The sequence below is a fragment of the Phalaenopsis equestris genome, unplaced genomic scaffold (genome assembly GCF_001263595.1).
Source record: "Phalaenopsis equestris unplaced genomic scaffold, ASM126359v1 Scaffold000219, whole genome shotgun sequence".
Lineage (NCBI taxonomy): Eukaryota > Viridiplantae > Streptophyta > Magnoliopsida > Asparagales > Orchidaceae > Phalaenopsis > Phalaenopsis equestris.
Window position 1 is genome coordinate 382,354 of NW_018164661.1, and position 26,905 is coordinate 409,258.

Below are 26,905 nucleotides of genomic sequence, written 5' to 3' on the forward strand. Positions count from 1 at the left end.
AACTTTGGAAAGCATATATATGTATGTATGTATGTATTATTGTGTTTGAAATAATTTCAATTTGATTAGATTTCATGTTTGTCTTAAAATGTGTTTATGTTGAATTATGATTTATTTTAAATTTAATTAAAATTTAAAATTTGAGTTAAATTTTAATTTGAGTTTTACATTTGGATTTGATTAATCATGTTTAGATTTAGATTAATTTCAAATTTAATCAAATATAAGTTTAGGTGAATCCTCCAAGATACATCTGAGCCAATCAAGGGTCCAAACCTAACCAAGTTTTGATCCACCAAGCTATGGTTAGATAGGCCTGACTTAGGTCAACCAAACCAAGCTAGGCCAACCAAGCCACCTAGGGGTTCTAGGAATGGAATCCTAGGTCAGATGGGGGTATAGTGGGGAAAGTGTTACAAAAACTGTGGTCAATGTTGTGGCAAAAACCTAGAGTCCAAATTCTTACCCTCAAAAGGGTAATGTCTAACACAAATAATATGTTGCAGGGACCAATAATGTGTGAAGCTTAAGAATTTCTTTAAAAATCATATTTCCCCAAAAACTTACATACCTTGGCCCAAACAACTAATTCACCCACAAAATTGAAAATCTTAATATTTGACCAAAGAAGAGCATAAAAATGCAAGCCAAGAGCCTAATTCACCATTTGAATAAAAATTTATTCTATTTAACCGACAAACCTCCCACTGAAGCAATAAATAAATAAATAAATAAATAAACATGCTTGGCCTAAAGAGCCTACTCAAGTATCATGGCCTTCTTTACCCTGAAAATTTATTCAATAATTTTATTCAACAGTACTGTTCTTATGCTCAATATTCAAACTTGACTCAATAGAAACATAAATAACAAATGCGATAAAAAAAAAGTAAAATTTTTAATTTAACTAATTTTACTTGGCACAAGATTAACAAAAAAACTATAAGATGCTCTCCTAGTTTAAATTTTACAAATCCTAACTAAAATATAAAAAGTCTCTATATCCTTATAAGCTAGAGGGAGAACCTACTTCTTGATTAGGTTTTTAAAATAAACTTAATATATTTCATGAACTGATGCATTTGAACCGCTATTTATAGATAAATTTGGTCTAATAAAAAAATTATTCATATGATTTATCACATGTTGAATAAGGTCTAATAAAATTGACTTACAAAATTAAAAATAACAATAGAATAAGAATGTGAATAACAGAGATTGAAGAATTTTCTTAGATATTAACCCGCACTTTACATATGATGGGAGACTTATTAATTTACGAGTTTTAGATTTAACCCTACATCAACTACTTCGAAATTGAATTAGTTTAGATTTACTAATACTTAAAAATTAAGCATGAATCATTTGGTTGAATATATATTAGATCGTTGGAATACTAAGATTAACTTCAATGTTTTTTCTATTATCATATGTACAAGGATCCTTTCAATCGGGAGAGTTATATCTCATTATGAGGGCATAACTTCCATTTATATTTTTAGTTGCTCTTCTTTAACTATATGGTCTTAGATTTATACAAAGAATTCATTGGTGATCAAATTCTCTCATATTTTCTCCTTTTTACAACATTCTTTGGTTCGCTTTCCCCGGTAGAATATATTTTTAATCTTTAGTTATCAAAACGTAATCAGTGAATTAAAAATTTAGTATTGATATATGTTGTGTGCTCATAAACATATCATATTGATTAGAAATAAAGTCCCAAAATACGGGGTTGAGCATTCTCTAGCTGAAATAAAAAGAATATTTTTTTGCTGGACATTAAATGCAGACATCAATTTTAAAAAACAATGAGGGTCATTTGAATACATATCACACAATTCTTATGTATTTATATATCTAATACTAAAACTTACATATTCACTTGAATAACACGCAATTCTTCAACATCAACAAGTCAAAAGTGCTCCACCTATTGATAATTCAAATCATAGTCTTTATTCAATTAATTGTCCCCGCTTAAGTTCTAGTATGGGCCATTACCATAAGATCAATCTCATAACATTTTCATTTTCTTAAAAAGGGTCATAACATTGTCACTTGACAATCAATCAAGTACATACCCTGACTTGCTGGTCGGCATCCTCAATATAAGACTGCTCAGACTGAGGGGTTTGAATCCCCTCTAACATAGTTGGTGTTAACGAGGTGATACTCAAATTGTTAGTCACATTAGGGGTGGCTGGAGACTATAATAACCTCTTGCCATTCCTTATAAAAATAATATATATATATATATAAAAGACATGTCCCCTCTTGATTTAACTTGACGAGAATACGTGCTATTATATAGCATTATAAACTACAAAATCATCGGTGTTTCCATCGAAATTGGCAATCTGATCTACAAACACATTGCTATGATTAATATCATGAACAAAAAAATTAAATGAAAATATATTATAAAACGTTAACAAACTAAATAATGTTGACTGAAAATGAGAGAGATGGAGGAAGAACAAACTTTCAACAATATGAATCCCTAAGTACTTGACAATGCTACCCTGTAGCTACATTACATATGAATCCCCAAGTACTTGACAATGCTACCCTGTAGCTACATTACACCATATAATGCAAGATAAAAGCATCACAGTTCTCACACCGCAAGTGCGCGCACAAAGAAAAAAAAAATTGAGGAGACAATAATCATGTACAATGTAGATAAAAAATGAACTAAACTTTGGAAAGCCAACACCAAAAAATATTATCAACCAAAGCTTAGATTGAAACAAACTGTTTCAGTTCGCCTCCGTAGTCTCAGCTGAGCCCTAAACATGTAATACTCATTAACAAAAATGTGTATTTACAAAAGTAAATATCGAAACTAGCAAAATCCCTAAAAAGTGAATTTTATAATATGACAAGATTTTTTATTACATTTGGAATCCCTGCAAAAAAGAAAAAAATTTAGCAGCACTGAAAAACATGGAGCCTCCAGAGCTACTACTGTACAAACAAATTCTTGGCAGCCAAAACTGTGGCTTTCATATCAAGTGGACTAGATTGCCTCATCATTTGAATACATTCCTTCTTTAGCAATCAAGATTACTGAAGGTATGCTTGAAGCAACAATCGAAGATATGGCACTGAATGCAGTTCCTCACCTAAAAACCCTGCGGAAAGACGGGACTTTTTCTTTTTATTTCTGGGGTTTTATATAATTATTTCTAAAAGGAAGAAATATTAAGAAAAAGAAAAAAAAATGTCTCATTTGTTTGTAGATCGTTCTTTTTCTTAAAGAGGGAAAATTTGAGAAAAATATATTACTAACAAAAATATACAAAAACAACCAATCACAAATCAAAACCTGAGCGCTAACTATTAAAAACACAAAATTTTAGCATAGACAATAAAGAACTTGATTTACATGCCTTCCCAATTGAGACAACTCTGGTTCCTTCAAAAGCAAGTTCTGTAGCAATTCCGCTCCACTCTCCTTGCTGTCATCAAAGCAGGGATGAAGACTTCTGAAACAAAGCCTTGTCATCAGGAAGTAATACAGTGGAATGCTGAGAGATTAACATACCTGTGATCAATGGAAAGAAGTCTATGGTGAATATTGAGGTCAGGACCAACATAGGTAACAACTAGGCTGCCAGCATCTGGGTGAGGCCAGCTGCGAGAAGTAGGAAACCTTAGCACAAATGCTCCTGACTTCTGAATTCCTCTTGGACCCTTCAGTGTGCTCTCAGCCTCTTCCGCCGTAATAAATCCTTCTATCCATTTTGGCAGGGTGCACTCCCACATTGCATTTATTTGCACGTTTGACAAAGCAACAGCCACTGGGTATAACCACTGCCACATTGTGATGAAATTTTCCAGACTCAGCTCCTCGCCACATCCTGCAATTCCTCGTAAAACCTCCAGATCCTACAAGATTTTTTGAATTAAAAGGTTAAAGATGGCTAACTTTGTGAATCACTGAATGCAGTGCTTTGGACAGAAAGATGAAACATTAACAAACCTTTTCAGATAAACCACGAGTGGTAGACCGTGAAATGCTCATGAATCTTTTGTTTATCTCAGGAGTTGCTGTCATCCAAAGGGCACGATTTCCATTCTGACAAATTGAATTCCAAGTATCATTTCCCTCTTTAATCAATTGTTTTGATATTAAAATTGGGTATCTGAGATGAAAGCAATACAAATTGTTAGAACTCAACATCCTTAACGTATAATTTCAGAGTTTTGGCCCTCATTGTTGAAAGAGGATTACCTATGATGCATGCATCCTGAATACAGGCAAACCTGCTCAGCAAAAGTCACCATTTCTTCATTGTTTGAAGATTTTATCATCTCCTTGAGTAATAAAGAACGTTCATATGTACCTTCTAAGCAGTACCTAAATATAACTACGTCGGAAGAAGGATCTATGGATTCTCCTATCCATTTAACATCAGAATTTCTAGCATCAATACTTTCGGAGTCAGAAGGGCAGCTGTCGAGTCCATCCAGATTATTTGGTTTTGCTTCAAAGTTCGTCTTGAGCACCTGCACATCCTTCGTGTACAATGATAACTCAGCCAGGAAACAAAAGGGGCATATATGCAAAAGGAATTAGCAGGTACCTGTGCTAGGTTCCCATTTGCATCTACTTGTCTTGATTTTTCTGAGCCTACTTTGGAACGTTTAGATGACAGAACATTGACTGGCTTCCCATGACTCTCTCTTTCAGGATGACCAATTCTAATGTCCTCATTAGTTACTTGAAGCCTATCATTCATTCCTGGAGCATGAGTTCTGTCACAAACTGGAGACGCTAATGTCTGCCTTTTTCCAATGATAATTGGCCGAATACAACGACTTCTTGATATACAACGAATTGGAGGACAACATGCTTCAAAAAATGGGTAACATTTAGTTTGTGATGCACGGAAACATATGCTGAATAGTCTATTATCAGACTTCGATGAAAGCTGAAAGAAACGGAAGATATCATCAATATTGAGAAAAATGAGTCTTCTACTTGCTTAATGGGATGTGATTAAGAAAATAGCATCTATAAGAAAATAATTGGCATGAAGGTCTTAACAAGCTAAATAGAAAATATAGCTGCAAAGTCAACTACATCATAGAAATGGATTATGTTCATATGCTATGATTAAAGACACTACAAAAGCATATCCAAGTAAGCTTAAAGGTCACGCGGCCAAGAAAAAGTGCAACTGGTTTTCTGTAGAAGGGTATTCAAAGGTCTTAGAACGAAATACCTGTGATATTTTAAGCTTAAACGTCGCACGGCCAAGAAAAAGTGCAACTGGTTTTTCTGTAGAAGGGTATTCAAGCCCCTCACAGGCTACCAATAGTGGAGCTTCCGGATTATCTTGAGTTTTCTCGATTGGGCTTCCACTGTTGGCATATACAAGTGAAGCAATGATCTGAAGCAAAGCAATATCAGTGAATGCATATGTATGTATGAACCTGCAAAACATATACATATATACATGTGTGTGTGCGCGCGAGCGTGAGAGAGAGAGAGAGAGAGAGAGATCAATAAGTAGAAGATCGTAGAAGAGACCTCCATGTCTTTATGTACTGTCCGACCAATAGCATCTAATAAAACAACATCAAGAGAAAAATTCCTCCGACAAGAAGCCTGGGAAAAAAGAATACCTTATAATAAGTTAATCTGCGCATGATTATATCAGATTATTTTACAGAGGTAGTCATATCAACTTGCTGAGAGATGTATAATAAAGTTTTCGTCAGGAGAGTTAAGAAATCTTTTTTATTTTTTATTTTTTTCTAGAAGTAAAGAGAACTTCCCATGTGAAAATGAACATTTTTAATAATATAAAAACAATTAAAGCATGCAATTAATAGAAAAATGTCAGTTTTCAGCATGTAACTCAATACCAATGTATTTCAACGAATGCATAGGTGTATAACGTTTCTGTTAAAAAATCCTGTAATGATAATTATGTTGCCTCCAATTGTTTCTCCATGACATTGTGTGAATAGACTTTAGACTATATGAAAGACGAAAGCTTATATAATATAAAAGCAATGTTACCAAAAAAGAAAAAAAAGGTGATGCAACATTTGGTACGACTTCTAAAAGACATGCAAAGCAAGTACAACTGGACTTTGAATAAAAAACTGATGTGCATAAAAAAAATTTCAAGTCAATAGCAATGCATGGTAACGGATGGAAATTTGAAGAGAAAGGTCACAATTTTAAATGACTATTTCTCACTTAAAGGTCAAATTAATAATAATACATCAAAAATCACTCTTGTATAGGATGATGATCTTTTTTTAAGTGAATTTTCCTATGGACTTGCAAAAATTTTGCTATCAAAACAGTTAGGATAAGCTGAGGATGATTCATGTAGCTATATGGTCATGAAATTAAGGTTTTTTTATTTCTTTTTCTTGGAAAACCTAAGGATTTATGAGAACATGCATAGCTCAACAAACGACAATTAAAGGAATAGGTATTACAAGCCTATGCAGTATAGAAACAGCAAAAAGAAACAAAAAAGGGTTAGAATATCAGGCCCAAATTATTGGTAAGGATGAGTTTTAAAAGTTTATTTATTTAAGATGACTGCAATAAAAATTTAATTGATTGCTCATATATATCGCACGCATCTCAAAACAATAACTTGGAGACCCATCCTTGGCCAAGGTTCCAACCCAAAAATCTTTCCACACAAAAATAGGAAAACAATACAATCCAAGAAAAATTTGTAAGCAAAGTTTGCCGAAATGAAAATAGAAAAGGACAACTCGGTAGCGAAGAAAGAAACGATATCTTGCAAACTATTTTATCTTCTAAGAAACAGCAGCACTTTTTTTTCTAATAACAATGTACTTGACACTACGCTTCTATAAGAAACTAATAAAACTATTGGATGCCGCTTTAGATAGTAACCAAAACTACTATTTTCAACAAAGCTAAAGATATATTAAACGAAAAAAGAGCCTAAAGACCATTTCTAGAAGCCATAAATACAAATGCAATAATCCTGAAGGTGATATAAATTTCCACAAGGTGATACTAATGGAAAATAAGTTCATGACACAGAATTTTGGTTTCAGTTGGCATTCGGAGGTGTAATAAAATTAATCAAGGGTAAAATATATGAATTCAAATAAAATATACATTTTTTGAGTGTTAAAAAGAGAAGGATTTTGTTGAGAATTGGACCTCATTTAGAGTCCCATTGGTAGAAAGGGAATATTGAAGAAGTCTATTGGATTTGTAAAATATTGCAATACCCAATTTAAGACTGCAATATAAATGTACAAAGCAAGTTTTGAACAATTCTTTCTTCATGATATCAAAGCCATTACCCTAGCCCTAACCCAAGCAGTTGGCCTTGGTGCTTGATAGTCGGGATCGGGCGTACAAAGACCCAAAACTTCTCTCCTTCCTCTTTGCCCTCGTGAGCAAGACGAAGACGGGATCATGGCTTGATGGGATTGCTTGGTATAGGGCATACGGAGAACCGAAACTTCTCTTCCTTCCTCTTCGTCCTTGCGAAGTTGAGCTTGAAGGGATCAAGGCTTGGAGATTCGCAATACAGTCGTGATTGGACCTAATAAGGGAGACCACTACGAGATTGCAGTGATACAGTCGTGATTAGAGCTAACTGGGAAAGCAATGATGGGATTGTGGTAGTGGTATATAGAGATCTTCGAAACTGCAGTTTGTATCTTTACCACACGAGACCCATCCGACAGAAGCCTCAGTCTCTCAATTCCTCCATGTTTTCCTGATCCAAGAAGGCAATGAAGGGATCATGGCATATTGATGCGAAGGATATATATTATTTGATTTGTGTGAACTGGGCTTGGATTCTTATGATTAAGGATGTCAAAAGATGAATATAGTACGAGAAGTAAAGGATTGAAGTTTATGGGAAAAAAAGATCCCGAAGTTCTTAAGTTTCTTGATCGGGCTTATACAGGGAGCTATTGTCATAACCGAAATTATTTCCTTACCTTTTTTTTTCTTCCTTCTTTCCTTCGTTGTTCACTGCATTGCTGACTTCCTAAAATCACACTTTCTTTTTCTTCTCTCGCCAGATGTTGCTGCCTTCCTGAATTGATCAAACCCACCACTTCTGGCGACTATTTAGGGAGGATAGAAGCAGGCAAGAGCATCACACCTCTCCTCTTCCTTTTGATCTTCCTCCCTCGCTCTCCCAATTTCACTCGAAACCATCGGTTTCACGCGCCGAGGCTTGAGATACAGCCGTGATTGGAGCTCGCAGCAAAGACAATGATAGGATCGCGACATACAGAGACTTGAAACTCTCATCTTCCTTCTCCTTATGTTCACTGCTATCAGAACCATTGAAGAAGGTAACCCGCGTCTATCTCCACTTCTCCCAGTTGTAAGTTCTGCAATCCTAAATCCCATAAATCCTTTTTAATGGTTTCTTAATCGAGGATTTTAGACAAAACAGAGGAGAAATAAGATTTGAGAACTGTAGAATTTGAAGCTCATTTTTTTTATTAATATTAACTAGGTTCATAAGTTACTTTTATTAAATATTATTATAATATTAATTTAATAACATAAGTAATAATCATAATAATAAATATTGATTACACTTAATTTAATTTCATACCTATTTCTATTTTTCAGATTCTAATCGATGTAGAATCGATAATCGAACCGTCAAATTTATAGAAGCGTCATGTACTGGTTTCAAGGTAAGTAACTGCTCTTTATTATGGGTTAAACATATCCTTCCTGGTTATGGGTGTTAACTTCGCTAACTGTATTAGATTCCTCGTTAATCGTAAGATTGTGATTCGTACCTCCTTTCAAATATTGTTCACATAGTTTTAGAAGTTTTTATTTTTGCTCATAATGATTTTAATGGATAATTAGCCTTGTTGCCTTCCTACTTAACCTATTTTTTGGTTGTTCGCATTTCATGGCTTCAATATTTAGTATTTCTTTGAATATTTGATGTGGTAAATCTCATTATTTCAATTTTAATAATTTCCTATAAATATTGGTTGACATATTATAGTTATATTCTTGTGTTGCAATTGCGATGCATAAAATATAACTAATATTTATAATATTATTATATCGGTATTAAACTCATTCGTTATGATTTGTCGGACCGACAGATCCTTCAGAGAAATCAGTGGATTTCTATGGGATTGGAGGCTACATTTTCTTGTTTCAGAGTGTCGTAGTAAACTAACTACATATAAATATAATTATATGTATGTATATGCATACATTGAAATTGTATATTATCAGGAAGTTGAAAATGATTGATTAATCATATCTATACCAAAACACCTGATATCTATAAAAAAATGCATATATAACTCTTATTCATGATCATAAACATATGATAATTCTTGTAATTTATTTTAAACACATATTCAATCATCTCTTTTTAATGGTCATAATGTATGCCCCATTTTCATTACCGTTTATGTTTTTAATAAATAGTAATAATTTATTGATTTTGAATTTCAAACTCACCAGTTAATATTTTTATATAACAGGTTTCACCCAACCACTTATTGGGGCATCTCCACCAGAGTTGACTTTTCAGATTTTGATTTACATTTGATGTTTTATAGTTTCATATGAGGTATTATATTTTTCTTTCTGGGTTGGGTAATTGTTTCCTTATTTTTATTTTTTTCTTTCACTTGTATTGGTTGTATCCTTATTTATGGAATATAAATTTGAATTTTTATCATTATTTCCATTTTTTTTTCTTTTAAGATACAAGCAAGTTAAATTCTTTTTATCATATCATGTGTTGTCGGGGTGTACTGTCTTCCAAACCTTATGTGTCACAGAGTGGTATCAGAGCCTGTGTTTTATATTTAACCTTCTTTGACTTTGCATCTCAAATCCCTTGATTTCATAGGATTGGGTAGGGGATAGATTATCTTGTAATTCAGTAAGTCCAATTTTAATTTTGTGTATCTTTCGGTTGTTTATAATAGCTCCAAAAAGAAGAGGCACTGCAGTTGCTCATGGAAGAGGAGTTCAGTAAGCTACTATAAATGAGATGCATGTTCTTAGGGGTCTCCGCTCCTCTAATCACCATCATATTGATTTCGCTTAAACCACCGAGACTATTGGAGCACAAAATCTCAACTTAGCGATTAACATGAAAGTGGTAACACAGAATGTTACCCAAGCGTCACAAGCTAACTTTGCGGCCCAAATTGCAGAAGTGGTCCAAGCTATCCAACAAGTTGTGCAACCAACAACACAAGTCACTCAACAAGTATTACCAGTGGTTGCCATGAAGACGCAACCCAAACAACCAATGGAAATGACTACTGGGAGTGCTATAGATTGAGAGATGCACCAGTTTCTGAAGACACATCCTCCTACCTTCAATGGCACGATGAACCCATACCTTCAATGGCACGATGAACCCAATCGAGGCTAATGCATGGCTCCATGATATCGAAAAGAGGCTTCGAGGAATAAAGAGTCCTGGAGATCTTAAGGTGGACATTGCAACATTTCAATTATGTGAAGGAGCTAATGACTGGTGGGAAAGTCACCGTCGCAACACTTTTGAACCAAACGCGGTAGTTTCCATGCTGGATTTCGAGAAACTGTTCCTATAACAATATTCTCCTTTAGCAGATCGGGCCAAGCTCATGAACAACTTAAAGAAATTGGAGCAAGAAACGAAAATCGTTCGGGAGTATGAAACGTAATTTATCAGGATTGTTTGTTTCATTCCCTTGATTAATCAGCACGAAGATCAAAAAAACTACCACCTAGTTATTGGCTTAAGAGAAGACATTCAAAGGTTCCTATCGGTTGTCAATTGTGCTGCCTACAGAGAGTTGGTGAATCGAGTTATACATACCGAGATAGAGATGTATGTGAATAAAGAAAAGACTATCACAAAACAAAAGGATATTGATGCTCTAGTACAGGAAGAACCACAAAAAAAAACACTTGAAAGATAAACCTAAGAGCAATTCTAATTGCTCTCACTATGGGAAGAGACACCTTGGACCTTGTAACCTAACTATTGGCAATTGTTTCAACTGTTACAACAGCGATCACAAGATTTAGGATTTTCCCTTCCCACCCCAAACTAAGCCTATACTAAACCAGGAGCCCAACGACAAGCAGCATAAGAATATGTGGCATAAATCTAAGAAGGGTTGGCACCAGAAACAAGATGACACAGACAAAAAGGTAAATACTACTTACAGCCCCAACAGAGCAACAAAGGATGGTGTCTCAACCCATATCAACAACATCCTCATGGATTGCAATACCAACAACACTAGTTGCCGCCCCTGCTTTATCAAAATCCTTCAATGGTGCAGTACCAACCTCAATGATCTCAGGCTCCGGAGCAGCCCAGGCAAGCAAATTTCACCTCGAGCATTTGTTAAGACTCTCGATAAGCCCATGAAGCTTCTGCTGCAGTGACAGGTATTATCCCTATTTTAAAACAACCTACAAGTAAAGTTGTTTAACTTTGGGGCCTCACATTCATTCATATCATATCATTAAGTACATTGGGTTATTCAATACATTTTACATTAGTCGTGTCATCTGACTCATCTTTGTATGTCAAGTAGTTTCATGATTTTAAGTGGTTATTAACAAAATCCATATACAAGATAACACCCATAATTTTCTACAAGTTGAGTTGATGTAACCTTGAGTATAAGGGCCCATTTGGGGCAGCTTATTGACTGCGGTGGCGGTATAAAAAAGCCCAACGAGTGTTTGAAAAATGCATTCGGCCCTGCGTAATCCCACCGCTGAGACGCGCTTCTACATTTTTGTTAGTAGGTGGAGAAGTGGAGAGGGGGTCGTGTCCAACGTCTTCTTCGCGCATTTGGGAGAAAATTTCCTCTCGTGCCCTCTGTGCTCCCCCTCGCCCTAGCCTTCCCCGATATCGTTCATCCTCGCGGAGGTCGAAAGCTTCGCGCTTTAGAAAATCCCTCTCTGATCTCTGCTCATGCCATAGCCTTCCCCGATCTCTGCTCACGCCATAGCCTTCCCCGATCTCTGCTCACGCCTGTCAGATCCCTCGGCTTGCCGCGCTGCCGAGCTGATCCTCCCCTCTCCTTTGCTCTCCTTCGCTGAGATCGCGACAGGAAATCGATAGGTTTCCATTTGAGGAAGCTATTAATGACTTCCTATCCGATGTCATCCTCCGGTTCCTTGATGCGGAAGGAAGACGATAGTCATGGCAGCACTGGGATTCAATCCGTTCCCTGGTATCATGCTACCCTTTTCTAAGAGTTAGAGATTTTGTTTAATTATTTTTGTTACTGCTTTATTTACATATTTGATTCTTATGTTTTCTAACAATGATAGTTGGGAGTCTCTTGTGAAGAGAATGAGGCTATGTTATTCTTTGAGATCCTGGAATGTCTTCTCTTATATATGTCCAATTCAATAAATGTCTTAAATCCTTAGAATTTCTGATATGTGTGCTTTAAGGCAGTTAGTATATAGAGTAGTTAAAATTTTTATTTTAGTTTCGTTGCAAACATTTTCACCAAATAGGGGCATGAAAGTCATTTATCCAGCAACAGCTATCAATAAACTATTCTGCATAAGTTCCCCCAAACAGCAAGTCAACTTATTCTGATAATATGCAGATTATAAGATTATCAGAATAATCTGTTTATCAGCAGATTATAAATAATCAACAGCTGCCCCAAACAGACCCTAAATTTGGGGACTAAATTCTTTTGAAGAGGGTAGTATGTAAGAACCAAAATTATTTCCTTACCTTTTTTTCCTTCTTTCCGTCATTGTTCTCTGCACTACCGACTTTCTAAAATCGTACTTTCCTTTTCTCCAACATGATGTTGTCGCCTTCCCGAACTGATCAAACCCACCGCCTCTCGTAGCTATTTAGAGAGGATTGACACGAGCTAGGGCATCAGACCTCTCCTCTTCCTCTCGCTCTCCCGATTTCACCTGAAAACATTGGTTTCGTGTGTCAAGACTTACGATACAGTCGCAATTGGAGCTCACAACGAAGACAACGACGGGATTGTGGCATACAGAGACCCAAAACTCCCATCCTCCTATTCACTCCTACCCGAACCATCGAGGAAGGTAACCTGAGTCTATCTCCACTTCTCCCAGTCTCGCACTTCCACAATCCTAACTCTCATAAATCCTTTTTAACGGTTTCTTGAATCAGGATTTAAGACAAAATAGAGGAGAAACGTGATTTGAGAAATGTAGGATTTGAAGTTATTTTTGTTATTAATATTAATTAGGTTCATAAGTTACTTCTATTAAATATTATTATAATATTAATTTAATAATAGAAGTGATCATAAAAATAAATGTTGATTACAATTAATTTAATTTCATAACTATTTATATTTTTCATATTCTAATTGATATATGATCGATAGTGGAACTATAAAATTCATAGAAGTATCACGTTGTCTTCTCGAGGTAAGTAACCACTCTTTGTTATGGGATAAACGTAGTCTTCCTGTTTAGAGGTGTTATCTTTGGTAATTGTATTAGATTCCTTGTTAATCGTAGGATTGTGATTCGTACCTTTCAAATCTTGTTCACATAGTTCTATAAATTTTGTATTTTTGCACATAATGACTTTAATGGATATTTAGCCTTGTTTTATTCCTATTTAACCTGGTGTTTAATTGTTCGCATTTCATGGCTTCAGTATTTAGTATTTCTTTAAATATTCGATATGGTAAATCTCATTGTTTCAGTTTTCATAATTGCTTATAAATATTAGTTCACATTTTGTAGTTATATTCTTGTGTTGTGATTGTGATGCATGAACTATAACTAATATTATAATATTATTATGTCGGAATTAAATCCTTTTGTTATGTTTAGCCGGACTTACGAGTCTTTTAAGGAAATGTGTGGATTTACATGGGATTGGTGTCTACCTTTCCTTGTTTCAAGGTGTCGCAGTAAATTGACTAGATAAAAATATAATTATATATATATATATGCATACATTGAAATTTTATATTATCTGTTAGTATGAAATAATTGATTATTCATATATATACCAAAACACCTTATATCTACAGAAAAATTCATTTGTAACTCTTATTCATGATCATAAACATATGATAGCTTTTAGAATTTTTTTTAAACAAATAATCAATCATCTCTTTTAATTGGTCTTACTACATAGCTTATTTTCGTTACCGTTTATGTTTTAATAAATAGTAGTTATTTACTTAGTTTGGTTTCCAAATTCACCCGTTGATATTTTTATATAACAGACTTTACTCATCATTTACCAGGTCATCTTCACCAGAGCAGACTCTTCAGATTTAAATTTCTTTTTGGTATTTTTCAGTTTTACATAGGTTATTATATTTTTCTTTTAGGGTTGGGTAGTTGTTTCCTTATTTTTCATTTTTCTTTCAGTTGTATCGGTTGTATCCTTATTTGTGGAATAAAAATTTGAATTTTTATCATCACTTGCATATTTTTTTCCTTTCAAGAATACAAAACTGGTTAAATTATTTTTATCATGTCATGTGTTGTTGGGTTGTACCGCCTTCCGGACACAAGGTGTGACAGCATCTCGAAGGGAGCCACCACTTCAGCACGTGCTCTGACGTAAGTGAAACTAGACCTCCCTCCTGTGGATCTAAAGCTTGATGGATGACCGACCACATATCTGATTTAGTTCTCTCGGATCGAAACTGCTCTAGTAGAGAAGATACTTGAGGGATCTAATCAGAGAGGAACCAATGAGTGACAGTGCTGAGGTGGTAAGTGGAGGACCACACAAGCCTTAATCTACACTTGGCTACTCAACTTTACGGTTCCGTCGAATGCATCCTCATTAGATGGCATTCAAAATATGAGGGACATCTAGGCAAAGCTGCAGATGATTTATAATGAGACAAAGAACCATGAAGTTGTTCCAGAATTAGTATAAGATAGAAGTAGTGCTACAGGGTGATAGATTAATTCAGAAATAAACCATAGATCTGAGTGGCTGTGAGCAGATCTTGATCACTTCTCACCGATGTCGATCAATGGCGATCCAGAGTGCAAGAAACGGGAGATTTTTGCACAACTCAGGACTATGCGGTTTTTGGCCCATCTGAACTTGACCATTGATCAGAAGAAATCTGGCCTACCTCAGGCGATTGCTCCTTTTGTGGATGAGGTCATTGCTTCAATGATATAAAAAAAGAGTTGCATGAAGCTACACTCTGAGCCAAATAGACTTCCAGGTGCAAGAACAGATTTGGCTAGCTCGAGCACCGGTATGATGGGTGAATAAGGGAGACTCGCAAATATTACAACTGTGGTGAAATTGGGCACTTAGCAAGACCTTTCCTAGGTCACCTAAGGAGAGAGAGAAATAGGTGAACGTAGACAGGATGGAGGCCTTGATCGTGGTTGTGGGAGTCTAATAAGTGAAAAAGAGAACGACCGGACAAATCTAATGGTATCAGAAGGAGAGGTGTGATTTTTACTAGTGAGGATCATGTGTCTGGAGTTGTTGAAGAGGAAGCAGAAAGCAGCAAAAGATGGGACTGAGAATGCCTCCAACCAGCCGTCATCAAGGGGTAACATAGCCACTTATGTTCGCTATGACAAAGGTACTTGTGATACACATGCTTTCCTCTATTTCCACCAAAAGATCATAAAAACGGATAACAGATTCTGGTGCATCTCGACATGTGATAGGTACTGCTAAAGAGTTTTCTTCCTATACTCGCCAAGCAGTACTTGAGATTGTCCGGGCTGCTGATGGTACAATATAGCCTATAGTTGGTACTGAGAGGTATCAATTATATTACTTTGTCCAGTATTTTGCATACTCCTTTTCTAGTAAGTCATTGGTGTCATTATTCTCCAACTAAAATGTGTTGTTTCTTTTGATGTTTCTAGGGTGATCTTCCAAAAGAAAATGACAGGTCAGACACTTGGGACTGGAACATGAGAAAGTAGACTCTAGTACTTAAACCGGGAGGGGAAGGACTTAGCTTTGGCATCCATGGTATAGAGTATCAAAGTAGGGGAATCTGGAGAAGAGTAGAGAATGTTGCTACATCACAGAAGAATGGGGCACTCTTGTTTCAGTTTATTGAGTTGGTTGCATCTTTCTTTGTATGAAAAAGCAAATAAACAAAAGCTAATATGTGAGGCTTGTAAGTTTGGTAAGCTTACTATGAGCTTATATCAATTATGGGAATAGAAGTTCTGATATTTTTAACTTGATGCATTCTAATGTTTGGGAACCTTATTCTACAAGTTCTATGAATAGTTATCGATATTTTGTGATAATTTTTTTTTTCGTGTTACTTAATTATAATTGATGAAAAATAAGGGTGATGTATGTGTTTGCTTTAAAGACTTCCACAAGGAAATTCAAACTCAATATGATGCGGTAATGAAGATATTGAGCTTTGATAATGGGATAGAGTATACAAACAAAATATTTGGGGAATACCTGTCAGGCTAAGGAATATGTCATCAAACCATATATCCATACACACCGAAACAAAATGAAATAGCGGAGAGGAAGAAAAGACACATTCTAGAGGTAGCTCAAAGCATGATGATCATAATGAATATCCCAAAGCACTTATAAGGCCAAGCAGCTTGACAGCTGCCCAATTGATCATCAGGATTCCCTCGAGGGTGTTGGATTGGAATTCTCGATATCGGATGTTCAAAGAAGATAATAGTGAGATCCTCTCATTGAATGTTTTTAGATGTGTATGTTTTGTGAAAGATAACAGTCCATTAGGAGGGAAGTTAGATCCTAGAGCTATGAAATGTGTGTTCATAAGTTATCCTACTACCCAGAAGAGATATGTATGTTGGAGCCCAGTGGATAAGAGACTGTTTGTGAGCATGGATGTGTCATTTAGAGAATTTGAATCATACTACACCCAGGAGGAGACCTCACCCTTCGGTGACTTGCTAGATACTGAAGATATGAGGCAAGAGGGGTGAGTAGCATGGGAGAGATGTCTTGTCCTACGATGTGGGATGAATCAGTTGAGGAACCAGAAACCTAGAGGTGGTGGGATTCAAGTTGAAGGCGAGCTAAGGGTGTATACAAAAAAAGGAAGCCAATTGAAGGAACGGTGTCTGCAGTGTTATTTGTGTCAACTAATCACTTGTCATGTTCTTCCTCGACCCTTGTGACACCTACACCATCCTCCTCCGACTCAGAACTCCCAGGTGATATGATTCCTCCTCTTAACCCCTTAACTTTCAGAAGGACCTCTCGCAGCAATGCGGAACATCCTTTCAATTGTTTTGAGTGAAAACATGACATTGCTAATTTTGTTTCATATTCAAACATATCACGTTAACAATGAGCATTCATTACATTATTGTACATTATCTCTATACCCAAGTGTTAGCAGATTGCTAAAGAGGATCCCAAGTAGAAAGCGGTTCTGCATAAAGAGCTTAACGCTCTCAATAAAAATCAAACATGGGAGATAGTACCATTGTCAATGGGGAAAAGACAATGAAGTGCAAGTGGATTTTAATAGTAAGACAAACTCTATAAGGGGAGGTGGAGTGATACAAAGCACGGCTGATGACTAAAGGGTACAGTCAGACATATGACATTGACTATGATGAAACTTTTGCACCAGTAGCAATGATGAGTACAGTGATGACACTGATTTCACTAGTAATGAATGGTGAGTAGAGATTGCACCAACTTGATGTAAAGATGCATTTCTTCATGATGAGTTACTAGAGAAGATATATAAGGAGATACCAACAAAATTCGATACAGTCTAGACAGTGGGCAATGTGTGTTAGCTCAGACATTCTCTGTATGGATTGAAGCAGTCTCCTTGAGCCTGGTTTAAAAAGTTTAGAAAGGTTATGATGAACATAGGATATTAGCAAATCAAAGCAAATCATATTGTATCCTTCGATAACATGAAGATCACACCACTTTACTAGTTCTATATATTGATGATACCATTGTCAACGAGGATGAAGAGGCAAAGATTGCCCAACTAAAGGTAAGATTAGACAATGAGTTTGAGATGAAGGATCTTAGACAGCTCAGATAATTTATCGGGAATGAAGTAGAATGTGGAATGCAGATCTAAGGGGATTGTCTTGCTCCAGAAGGTCAAATTGAGTGCAGAGGCAGAAGAACCGATTGATTGTGAGAGTTGCTAGAGATTAGTGAGCTGTCTGATCTATGTCACACTCGACCCGACATCTCTTCTCTGTGCGGGTGGTGAGCCGCTACATGCATGATTCAAGGAAGGTTCATATGGATGCAATGTATTAGATTATAGATACCTGATCTCATGACGCGGCCCGAAGCTTGGAATTAACCAAAACGGGAACAGATAGTCGAACAGTGAGAATCAAATTTTCTATAATAATCTACAATTTAACATATGAAGGAATCTTTAATCAAATTAAATTAAAATTGTACAATTAAAATTACCTCGTTACTAGTTGTTTGTGTCTTCTATAAATATTTTTCTTTCTATCGCTCATCTTTTAAATTCTTAAAATTTACCTAAAACGTTAGTTTAAAATAACTATGAGCTAAACGAGTCAGTGAATACTCGTATTCATAAACCACACTAATACAAGAGAGAATGAAGCAATATGCATGCTATTTAAACTATTTAATAAATAAAAATAAATATTTGATATTATTCAAAGTGACTTTATCATATCATTAGCACATTAATATCATTTGACATCTATAGAATTGTCATAGAAGCATCGTCTAAAAATTATGTCAAATAAGGCACATCAATTTCAATATCTTTTTTCATATACATGCACGGGTACCTTAGTGTTCTCCTACTAGTACCATCAAGGGGTGACTCTATCATAATCAGTCATACACATACAAGTAGTCAACATAAATATCTCATTCATGTATTTGTCATATTCATTTTAACATACATAAAGTATATAAGAAATGCATAAGAATAAGTAATTACATTATTCATAACAATATGACCGATGAAGAAAAATATCTCAATCAAAATAAAGCATGTGCATGTGTCATCAATTGCAAAAAATTGAGAAGAAACAAATTATTAATATAAATTAAAAGTATGAATATTCACCTCAAAATTGTATGACTTAAACACATCTAATATTTACATCCAATAGTTAGCTACCAACAATATTATAAAAATAAAATCTTAAGCATATTATTAATTATGCTTAAATAATCTTTTAATTATTGATGTAACTTTAATTGTTGATTAGAAGATTTATTTTAAGTATCATATAAGTTTAATTTGATTATCAAAACTTCAACTAAATCAACATTTATGATTTTATTCAATATTTAATAAATGTCCACTCAAATAAGTAATTGTAAAATTTATTTCAAATCTCAAATAAATCCTTCATATTATTATTATTATTATTATTATTATTATTATTATTATTATTATTATTATTATTATTATTATTATTATTATTATTATATTTATTGGTGTTACATATATATAAATCCAAAAATGTATAATATTAAAACATAAAAAATATAATTTTTACTTAGCAAAAGCTCGGTCTGGCTCAGCACACCCACGGATCTCTTCTTCCTTCGCATGCTAGCTTCATCTCTCCTCTTTTTATGTTCAATTGCTTCTCTTCCTTCACCCGCACGAACTCGACCTCCCCCCTCCTCTACAATGCTCTCTCCTCTCCTCTTCTTCATTGGTAGGCTAGGGCACGGGCTCTACTCTCGTGCATTTTGCCTCGCTCGACCTTCAAAGACGCCACCGCCCTCTCCCTCTTCGGCGACTCATCAGGCCTCAACGCCATCGCCACCTCCCTCTTCCTCCTTGCTCGACAAAGACGTTGTCGTCCGTCGACATCGCTACCTTCGGTTACGGGATGCCCTAATTGCATCTGTAGTTTCTCGCACTCACTGTTCGACTCACCAAGTAAGTCGACTCGCCTCCACCGTCCCTCTACGCATGAATTTATACTTAGAAATATCTCTGACTCTTCGGCTTTTAACTGTTTGTTTCTTCTTCAATTCTTCCTTGCCCGAATCCTCATTTCTTTTTACGTTTTCTCGTTTCCTCTACTCTGGTTAAGGTAACAAGAGGTTACAATTTTCCCAAATTACAAAAATTTCGTCTTCAAAATTTATAAATACACCTCAAGTTATTTCTCATTAAGCAGGTCAATGTTAGTTATCCATGAAATTATGGGTCATTCATTAAAGTAATCACTGTAAAAGAAAAGATTTGATATAAGGTGATTCAAATATACTTTGGAACACAATATTGAAGCAAGAAAGTATGCTAGGAAATTACCATATATATATATAAGAAAACATCACACTCTTCAGGCCTCATCACCATTCGCAACAATAGGCTCTTTAGACTCACTTTGAGCAAGGGAATATACTCGAGGTTAAATAAATTGTCATAGTTGACATTGGGTAAGAGCTGAAACTATAAGCTCAATCTTTTTCTACCCGCCTGCAGAGTTATGTGAATGAGCTCCACCCGACTTCTGGTCTTTAGCACTCTTCTGGCCAAGAGATGGACAATCTCTTGTTATATGACCAGGCTGACGACACCATAGCAATTGTTAGAGCCCACCAAGCATTCACTTTTATGTTATCTTCCGCATTTGGCACAAGTGACTCAAGTACCCTGAGTTGTACCTCTGCTAATTCCAACCAAATTATTCTTAGACTTCTTCTCATTGGATCCTTCTGAGGGATAAATATACTCTTTTGCAGTTGTTGGCCTCATTTTTGCTTGAGGTTTAGTTTTTCCTCTTTAGTTGTCTAGGGTCTAGCTATAAGACTTTCCTATTGACTATTCTTAGAAAACTAGAAAAGAAACACTCACCATTAGAAATTCTGCACTCCTCCTTGTTCAACTTAAAGTTCCACATATTGAACCTAACCTCTAGCACTTAGTAGGTAGGGTCACTATGGGGGAGCTCAAGGAAAGTTCCCATAGGACTGCTTGACTTAAGGATTGACACTGGATGTTGGTCTGGAGTTAGTTCACTCACTTGCACCCACTTACACTCACAATCCCTCACAACCCTAAACCCAATATTTGTTGACTTTGATCCCTTGATCCTTTAAGAGACTCATGTAGATGGTCTCCTAAACCCACTAGCCCTAGGCTAGGGTTTAGCTAAAAGCAGTACACAGAGGACCCAAATGGGGATTTCATTGGTCCATAGCTCATGTAGGGTGGTTGATACACCAACCCTACAAAATACCCCCAACCCTACCAAAATACCCAATTTGACATTTCACCCCAATTTGACCTTTCACCCCCAAACCTACCCAAATTACCTAAACATCCCCGAACCCCACATTTGGTCAAAAATCCACAAATTTACCCAAAATATCCAAACTTGTTCAAAAATCATTTCAAACTTTTTGAAAATACCCAAATTGCCCAAAATCACCCAAAATTACCAGCCCAAAATCACCCAAAATTATACCCAAAAATTCCAAATGTACCAAAATAACCCCAAAATTGCCAAAATTACAAAAATATCTTTGGCACCCAAAACTTTCCCAAAACATCCAAAATCACTCCAAATGTCAAAACCAACTTGAACCCTCCAATTAAACCCAATTTGACCATTTGACCAAAACTCCTAGCCTTTAAAGGCCCAATTTCCTAAAATTTGCCTCAAATGTCCATCAATTTGGGCCCAATTTTCTTCAATATCAATCTTAAACTTAAATTCACCTTTTATATGACTAATTTAAATCAAATTCAAGCTTAATTAGCCATGCTTTGAGCCCAATTTTGATCTAAGTCAAAACCCCAATTTTGGCTATATGACTTAATATCATCAAATTGAACCCATAACCTACTCAATTTGCCACAATTTATGTTGAAAACTCTTCATAACAATTCTACACATCAAACTTGTCTACACATCAAACTACACATCAAACTTGACCTTCAATTGGCCTTGGTGAAGCCTTAATTTCATTTAATTTTGATCAAAGTCCAAAAGCCCCAATTTTTCCCTAAATTGTCCATACCTCAAAATCTCACCAAATTAATCACTTTAGCCCCAAAATTGGTACCCAATTTATGTTAAAAACTCTTCATGATGCTCCTATTGACCATTTTAAACAATCAATTTGGACTTAGCCCAAGTCTAGCCTAATCTAGACCCAAGTCTATCCCCACATGCCCAAATTGACCAAATGATCAAAATCCTCCAAATCGAACCCTTCACTCCAAATCTTTTCTAAACTCTTCATTACAATCATCTACATCAAATTTATCAATCAATCAAATTTATCATCTACATCAAATTTATCAATCAATTGGGCCAATTGACATGGCTAGCCTAACTTAAACCTAACATCTAACCATTTTGACCCAAATTGAACCCTTTAACAAATTTTGACTTAGTCATGTCTAGGCAATCAAGACAACGTTGCCACAGCCACTAAGCTCCTCCTAAGGACCAGGCTAAACCACCCTAAATCCACCAAAGCATGCTATGGACCAATAGATCCCCAATATAAGGAATTTTAACCCATTTTTGGACTTAACTTGAAATATCTCCACCATCATCACTTACCATAGGGAGTTAACCATCATCAGGCACCCCCTGACCTTCCTGAGCCAGGAGATGACCACTCCCTGGCCAGCCAGCACCTTGGTGGCTGAAAAATGGCCAAACCTTGAGCCTCATAGCCAATAGAGGAGAGCTGAAAATTTCTTAAGGAAACTCTGCCAATTTGCTTCCAGAAATTCCCTAGGACCTCCTCAGTTCGAGCCCACCATTTTCCCCCTCTGGTTCCCTCTGTGTGAGTTCAATTTTGAGCTCAAAGTTTCAGTTGAAACCAGAACAGAACTCTCCACACCTCCACAGTGCACAAAAATCAAATTAAACTCACTCACACCTTCACCACAGTGAAAGAAGACAGCCCCATCAAACCCCCCTCACAGAGAGCCTCTACACTAGACTTTGATCAACACCCAAATTTGGTTTTTATCGAATTTGGGTCTAGACCTTTCACCACGACCAGAGGCTCAATCCTTAGCCTCCTTGGACCTCCACGAACATGTCGAACAAGTCCGACTGAAGCTTCCCTTCTCAGAGCAAAGGTATTGAACTTCCCCTCATCCTGAGCCTATTTTGATCCTTCATTTGATTAGGGTTAGTTTAATGAGTTTACTGTATGGATATGTTCGTTACACTTAGACGAGTCCAAAGGATCAAACCCGAGGGCATTTGGTTGAGTCTAGTGGGAGATCTTAAGGTTTTGGTGTGGACAGTTCTCGGGTTAGCCTAGTTGGGGACAATGATGGGGAGCCGTCCGATCGCGCGTTTATCTCGTCAACGGACGAGATCTAGCCGGAAGAACTCTTGGTGCGTGAACTGCGGGCCGCGTGGCATGCCAGGGTTGAAAGCGCAGCAATGGGAGCGCGCCGCGTCTCCGTTTGGAGCTGCCTAAGATCCAGCCAGCGCCGCGTGGTTAAGAAGAAAAATAGAGAATTTTTAATTTATTTAAATGTCAGATCTTTAAAAATTCATATCTTTGCATAGAAAAATCAGAAAAATAAAATAAAAATACTCTCTTGCTCAGTGAACAGAGGAGAACAATGTGGAAATAGTTTGAAGTTTATTTGATTCATAGTTTATTTTTAATTAATTAAATAGGGTTTTCAGTCTTTTAATTCTCCATGCATGTAGACATTTCATCATGGTTTGATATTTTGGCATGTTGTTACCTCTGTCATGAGGGATATTCTCTGATTTTTCCAATGTTAGAGAAGACCTCTAGACAGATATCCATATTTTTCAAGTTTATGTCTATTATTTGCATAAATTAATCATAATAATTAGCATGTCGCTTAAAAAAATCCTAAGAAAATTTGGAAGGATTATTGTGCCCAAAGAACCCTTAAGAAAATTTTTCATGGGCCAAGTCATTAAGAACAAACTTAACTTTCACAAAACTCTAAAACACAAAGAAAATTAATTTGGGAAAAATAATCATCTAAATGACTTGATTTTGATTCTCCACTGTAATCTGAAGTTCAGAGAACTCCTCATAAAAATTTCTAAGCATTTGGAGTTTATTTGATAACATAACTTGATTTTCTAATTTAAATGGTATTTTTGACACTAAAATGATTTTTAATAAATAAAATATAACTCAAAAAATTATAAAAATTGGTTTTGGAAGCTCTTTGTGATCAGAAGAATTTTCTAAAAATAAAATTGGAATTAAATTCCAATAGAAATTTAATTCTTCTGTTTAAAATCAAAATTAATATTTGTCGCTACCGTCGGGGAAACTCCATTTTTGAAGTCTATTTTAATATTTAAATAATTAAAAAATAATAAAAATCACAAAATTAATAAAATTCATGGAAATGTTCTAAATTGTTTCCTAAGCATTTAGGAGCATTTGGAATATTTTTCCTGATTTTCTAAGTAAAGATATTGAATTTTAAAGCTTAAAATAATTTTTTAAAGACTAAAAATGAATTTTTCTTAATTTTTCACTTAAATAATTCCAACAATTCAAAGAAAAATCAGAAAAATGTAAAATATGTTTTTCTGGGTTCCCTGACGTTAGAGGGATTTAATAAAAATATAAAACTTAGTTTTTCACATTTAAAATATTTTACAATTAATTAACACTCCAGAACTTAAAATAATTCTAATAATTCAAATTAAACTCAAAAAAGTAACACTCAAAAAATCATGAAATTTGGCCCAACTATTTCTCTGGTCTAAGTCTACCTCCAGTAAAAATTTTAATGGATTAGGCTTTGTCTTGGTCAAATTGTTGAATTTTCTTTGAAAAATCCTATTTTTGCATATCAATAAATATATAAATTAAATTAAAATTTGAAAAATCACATTTTCTTCTCTCATATTTTAATTAACCCATGAGTAAGGTGGGATGAAAATTTTAAAGTCATTTGAGTTAAATTTGATGAATTATGAAGTGATAGAGCCTTAGGGGGCAAATGTGTAATTTTAAAAATTTAGCCTTAATTATACTTAGACTTATTTCAAGAAAGAAAAATGGGCAACTTTTGATCTTAATTAACATATTTGGATGATTGAAACACAGGAGATTAATTGGTAGAAACCAATCACTTTTTTCAATTAAAGGATAAATTTGAAATTTTCTAGATTATTAAAATTTAAAAGTCTGTCAAATTAAATGATCCTAGACTTAAGATGTATGATTTTGGATGTTAATAGCTCATCAATTTAACACCCCTATTTGATGTTCAAGTGACATTCAAATATTTTGATGATGAATTATTATCACATAAAAATTAATCACTTTCAAAATTATTAAAACATCCACCAGGATCTTAAGGGCTTAGTAGTGACCTAAGCTAAATCAAATTTGATTAAATGAGGATTAGAAAAATGAATGTAACTAGAAATTAAACACCTTTAAACACTACAAGCCCAAATTAAAGCTCACTACAAGCCCAAATTAAAGCTAAAATTGGCGAAGTGTCTCGATAGCACTAACTTGCCCCTTTAAGGGTCTTCACCTACATAACTCTCAAATTAAATCACAAGTGATGATTCTCCTACTCTTAGGGATAATGGAAACATCAATGTTCACTGAGTATTAGAGGTATTTACAAGATGAGTTATTAAGTGACATAATAAGTTTAAATGAGCTCGAGACTTTCCACCAGAGAGTAAGAGGGAAGCATGAACCTGCTTCTTTCTCCCGACCTTGTGGATACCTCGGAGGTCTACTAAACCTAACATATTTTGCTTAATGAAATCATCCTCAAATACATACTTAGTAAAATTAATAGGTGTTCACCAAGATATGATTTAGGATTTCGGTAGATCTCTAGAACCTTGTTTTTCCATTTTACATAAAATGCCCTCATATGCATTTTGAGTTTCAGATGATTGAACGAGAAGACTCGTCAGGTACGCTTTTACAGTTTACAGTACTGTCTTTTTCTATACTTTCCACATTGTACTTTTATGCTTACAAAACTTACATGTTAAACAACGATGTCACCCTGCATGAAAATCAAAATTCAGAGGAGGTTTTTAAAGAACTATAACCATAAGGCCACCTGATTTGGCATTATAACCTGAGACCTTAGAAAACTTAAACTCGCCACGACGAGGAACTTTGAGCTAGCATGGTGGGCAGCACAGTCATCTTCAACAACAAAACCTGTCTTCCCCAGCTAAATAATTTCTTCCTTAGAATTAAACAACCAAATCCATAAGATTTCGAGGTTGTCTGCCTGGTGCAAAATAAATCCTCAACTCATCTTTAGACCTTTGTACAGTTTTGTTGTACAATATAAGTCCTAACTCGTCTTAGGATTCCGAGGTTGTCGTTCGTCACGACATAAATCCTCACACAAATGTAAGCGCTAAACAAATAAAATTGCCAGGACGAAACATTCAAATAATTTCTCTTCAGCACTAAAGCCAAACAATAGGATAGATTGGAAAATCACTGAGATTCTCCTCCGGATCCATAACATCCCTAATTCTTCCTCCTTTGGATTCCAAAAACAAAATATTCCAAATTTAAGGCAATCTCATTTCACGTCTCTTTGTCCGATTTTATTGAAAAGTCCTATCTTTTTTAACTTCTTGAAGATAATATTTTTTTAATTTTTATCGAAAGTTTTCTTAGGTGGCCTCAGTTATCTAAGATATAATTAACTATAGGGGTTTGCCCTTATAGGAAATTTTTTCGAACCCAGCTTAATATAAACCCTATTTAATTCTTCATGTTAAATAGGAGAACTTGTCGGTAAATAAAACGGTTTCACAGACCAAACAAATGTCATATATTCCTTAGTTTATTTGATCGAGCCACATACTCAAGTCTTGTGTTTATCCTTTGAGATATATACAGGGTTTGAGGTACAACACTTAAACTATGAAAAGTATGGGATCAGTTTGATTTCATTT

General features: G+C 35.3%; 1 protein-coding gene across 3 annotated transcripts in view; it reads right to left on the minus strand.

The window, feature by feature from the left end:
- Positions 1–2,726: 2,726 nt before the first annotated feature.
- Positions 2,727–26,905, minus strand: part of LOC110023151 — a 30,944-nt gene continuing 6,765 nt past the window's right edge. Inside the window, exons 5-12 of one of the 3 annotated variants that reach the window (XM_020722420.1) lie at positions 5,543–5,620; positions 5,235–5,402; positions 4,593–4,940; positions 4,241–4,515; positions 3,989–4,151; positions 3,551–3,894; positions 3,396–3,491; positions 2,727–3,137 (exon numbers count right to left, since the gene is read on the minus strand). In XM_020722420.1, coding sequence (XP_020578079.1) covers positions 3,125–3,137; positions 3,396–3,491; positions 3,551–3,894; positions 3,989–4,151; positions 4,241–4,515; positions 4,593–4,940; positions 5,235–5,402; positions 5,543–5,620 — 1,485 coding nt within the window. In that variant the 3' untranslated portion in view covers positions 2,727–3,124. Of the gene's footprint in view, positions 3,138–3,395; positions 3,492–3,550; positions 3,895–3,988; positions 4,152–4,240; positions 4,525–4,592; positions 4,941–5,234; positions 5,403–5,542; positions 5,621–26,905 lie in introns of all 3 variants that reach the window. The other 2 variants (XM_020722419.1, XM_020722421.1) reach the window with 2 other exon arrangements.